Genomic DNA, 3,196 nt, shown 5'->3' on the forward strand with positions numbered 1-3,196 from the left:
CAGGGAGGCCTGGGCAGATGGGATTCCTTTTTTTTTTTTAATATATTTTTGTTGATTTCAGAGAGGAAGGGAGAGGGAGAGAGAGAGAGAAACATCAATGATGAGAGAATCATTGATCGGTTGCCTCCTGAACCCCCCCCCCCCACTTGGGATCGACCCCACAACCTGGGCATGTGACCTGACCAGGGATTGAACCCAGGACCCTTCAGTCCACAGGCTGACGCTCTCTATCCACTGAGCCACGCCGGCCAGGGCAGGATGGGATTCTGATCACATGTGCCAAGTCCCCCGGATGCCATGTGCACATGGGTGTGTGGTGAACCTGGGAGATGCATGTGGTGTGTGTTTTGGGGGGGGTGGCAGTGAGGGGTTGGGGACGTGAAGGGAAGGGAGGTGCGGGAAGGAGTGATGAGCACATTGGGAGGGAGTGTAAACCGATGGCCTCAGGCCCTGGTACTGGGGGCCGATGGACCCCGATTTGATGGTGGCCCTGGCCGGTTGCTCAGTGGTCGGAGCTCTGGCCTGCATGCGGAAGGGTCCCCGCACTTAATTCCCTCACATGGATGCTTTTTTTTCCTCTCGCCTTGGCCCCTCCCCTCTCTCCCCACTCTGGCAGGGCCGTGTGACCCTCGAGGATGTGGCCGTCCGCTTCTCCCGGGAGGAGTGGCAGCTCCTGGTTGCGGCTCAGCGACGTCTGTACCGCGACGTGATGCAGGAGAACGTGGCGCTGATGGCCTCCCTGGGTGAGCTTCCCCCGCCTTCCCCGCCCGAGGGTGTTGTGCGAGCGCCCAGCCCGTGCCCGCCTTGTGTGCACTGCACCCCGCTTCCCCGAGCTGCCCTAAGCCTTGTGGGCAGGGGTTTGTGGACGAGGACTCCCGCAGTCAGCCTGGTGGCTCGCACCCTTGGCCTCTCCCTGGCCTGTGACACGGTGACGGTCCCTGCGGTTCTGTCCCCGGCTCTGGCCTCTTCCTGTGTCTGACATGGGATCTGCCTGGGGCTGGAATTCAGGCACCAACACAGTCACAGCCTGAGGGGTCATCGGCCACGGGGTGGGCTGCTCCCACCCCCTGTCTTGTCTCTCCCGTAGGCCTTGCATCTGGCGGGACCCATGAGCTCCCCCAGCTGGCGCAGTGGGGGGAGCCCCTTCTGCCTGCCGGTGGCGTCAGGACTGCGGCCTGACCAGCGGGTACGGAGGGAGGGGCGTGGCTCAGGGGGGCTCACAGTGCCACAGTCCTTCCCGGGGCCTGACGGTTTGGTGCCAAGACAAGGGGCTTTCCATCCTTGCTTTCCCAGTTGCCCACTGGGGAGGGCGCCCACAACCCGGGTGTGTGCCCTGACCAGGGATCGAACCGTGACCTCCTGGTTCATGGGTCGGTGCTCAACCACTGAGCCACGCCAGCCGGGCAGTTGGTTCCATTTTTCTGGGTCTGAACACCCTTCTGGGCCGTGCTCCTAGGTGACCAGCAGCTTGCAGCTCTCGGGAGCCGGTCCTTGTGTCCTGGCTGCTCCGGAGGCCCCACTGGCCTGGGAGCTGGTCAGGCCCTTCCCACACGGTCTCCCGCCCTCATCCTCCCGCAGCCCCGGGACTTAGCTCGGCTGGGTGTGTGGGGTGCAGGTTTGTGAGGTGCCGCCCCTCCTCCCAGGTCCACATCTCTTCCTCAGCACGTCTCTGCCCCTCCCCCCCAGGCCTGCATCTCTGCATCGTCACGTCTCTGCTTTCAGGCTGTGGGTGTGGAGCAGAGGCCGAGGGGAGTGTTCCTGCAGGAGGAGTGCCCAGAGCGAACCACCACCAACACCAGAAGCTGCGCTGTGGAGAGAAGCCCTTAGGAGGAGAAGAGGGGACGCGGGGCCAGAAGGACTTTCCAGCCGGCACTGGTCTCAGACAGCAGGGGACTCACAGTACAGGGGCGCCCTCTGGGGCCGCCCAGCATCACCCCCAAAGAAGGCAATACAAGTGCAGCGAGTGTGGGAAAGCCTGTGGTCAGAAATACTTGGTGGTGGAGCACCGGAGGCTGCACACCGGGGGAAAAGCCGTACCAGTGCAGTGAGCGTGGGCGGGCATTTAGCCGAAAGTCCAACCTTTTCGTGCACCAAATAGTTCACATGGGGAATGGCCTTACGGCTGTAGCGAATGCGGGAAATCCTTCAGCCGCAAGGCCGACCTGGTTCAACACCGGAGAGTTCACACCGGAGAGAAGCCCTTCACGTGCAGTGAGTGTGGGAAAGCCTTCCAGCATCACTCCACGCTCATCCAGCACCACAGGGTCCACACTGGGGTGAGGCCTTTTGAGTGCACCGAATGTGGGAAATCCCTTAGCTTCAGCTCGGGGCTCCTGAAACACCAGAGGGTTCACACTGGAGAAAGGCCTTATGGGTGCACTGAATGTGGGAAATTCTATAGCCACCAGGCCAGCCCCACTACTCACTGGCGAGTCCACACCGGAGAAAGGCCTTAGGAGTGCAGGGACTGTGGGAAGTTTTTTAGCCAAAGCTGTAGCCTCGTGCAGCACCGCAAAGTTCACACTGGAGAAAAGCCTTTTCAGGGCAAGGACTGTGGCCGACTCTTCAGTGAGAACTCGAGCCTGGTCAAGCACCAGAGGGTGCACACCAGAGCCAGGCCTTACGCGTGCGGGGACTGTGGGAAAAGCTTTCGCTACAGCTCCAGCCTGGTGAAACATCGGAGGGCTCACCCCAGAGAGACGCCGTAGGCGTGCGGTGATTGTGGGAAGTCCTTTCGCCGGCGTTTCAGCCTCATTCAGCACCAGAAAGTCCACAGAAGAGACGGGTCTTGACTGGAGCTCATGTGGACAAGCCTTTAACCAAAAGTCTGTCTGGTCCGAAGGGAAGCTCCACACCCAGAAAGGCGTGTGGACACAGTGACCCCGCAGAGAGGTTCAGCCAAAGCTTCGCTAACCTCGTTCAACGCCGGACGTTCCGACGGAGAAAGGGCTTAGGAGTCAGGGCACGTGCGGTCCCTGGTCACCCCAACCCAGTGTTCCCACCGGGGGCACACGCCCCACAGGGGGGCAGTTTGATTTTTAAGGAGGGCAACGAGAATTGAACTATTAACTGCATTTTTTGCATTTCTTATGGTTCTAGGGGCCTCATCTACAGTATATACATATATATCATGACATATTTATGCATTTCAGTTCTCCTAAATGTTTTCAAACCTTTTTTTAATATATTTTTTATT

The 3,196-nt window shown here is 59.8% G+C and overlaps 1 protein-coding gene across 1 annotated transcript in view; it reads left to right on the forward strand.

Annotated features, from left to right (window-relative positions):
- Nucleotides 1–362: 362 nt before the first annotated feature.
- The window catches only part of LOC102754465 (zinc finger protein 773), a 3,990-nt gene continuing 1,156 nt past the window's right edge, over nt 363–3,196 (forward strand). The window contains 5 exon segments of the mRNA XM_015565895.1: nt 363–743; nt 1,088–1,177; nt 1,687–2,021; nt 2,023–2,101; nt 2,104–2,624. Coding sequence (XP_015421381.1) covers nt 560–743; nt 1,088–1,177; nt 1,687–2,021; nt 2,023–2,101; nt 2,104–2,624 — 1,209 coding nt within the window. The 5' untranslated portion in view covers nt 363–559.

The sequence above is a fragment of the Myotis davidii genome, unplaced genomic scaffold (assembly GCF_000327345.1).
Source record: "Myotis davidii unplaced genomic scaffold, ASM32734v1 scaffold1412, whole genome shotgun sequence".
NCBI classification, from domain to species: domain Eukaryota; kingdom Metazoa; phylum Chordata; class Mammalia; order Chiroptera; family Vespertilionidae; genus Myotis; species Myotis davidii.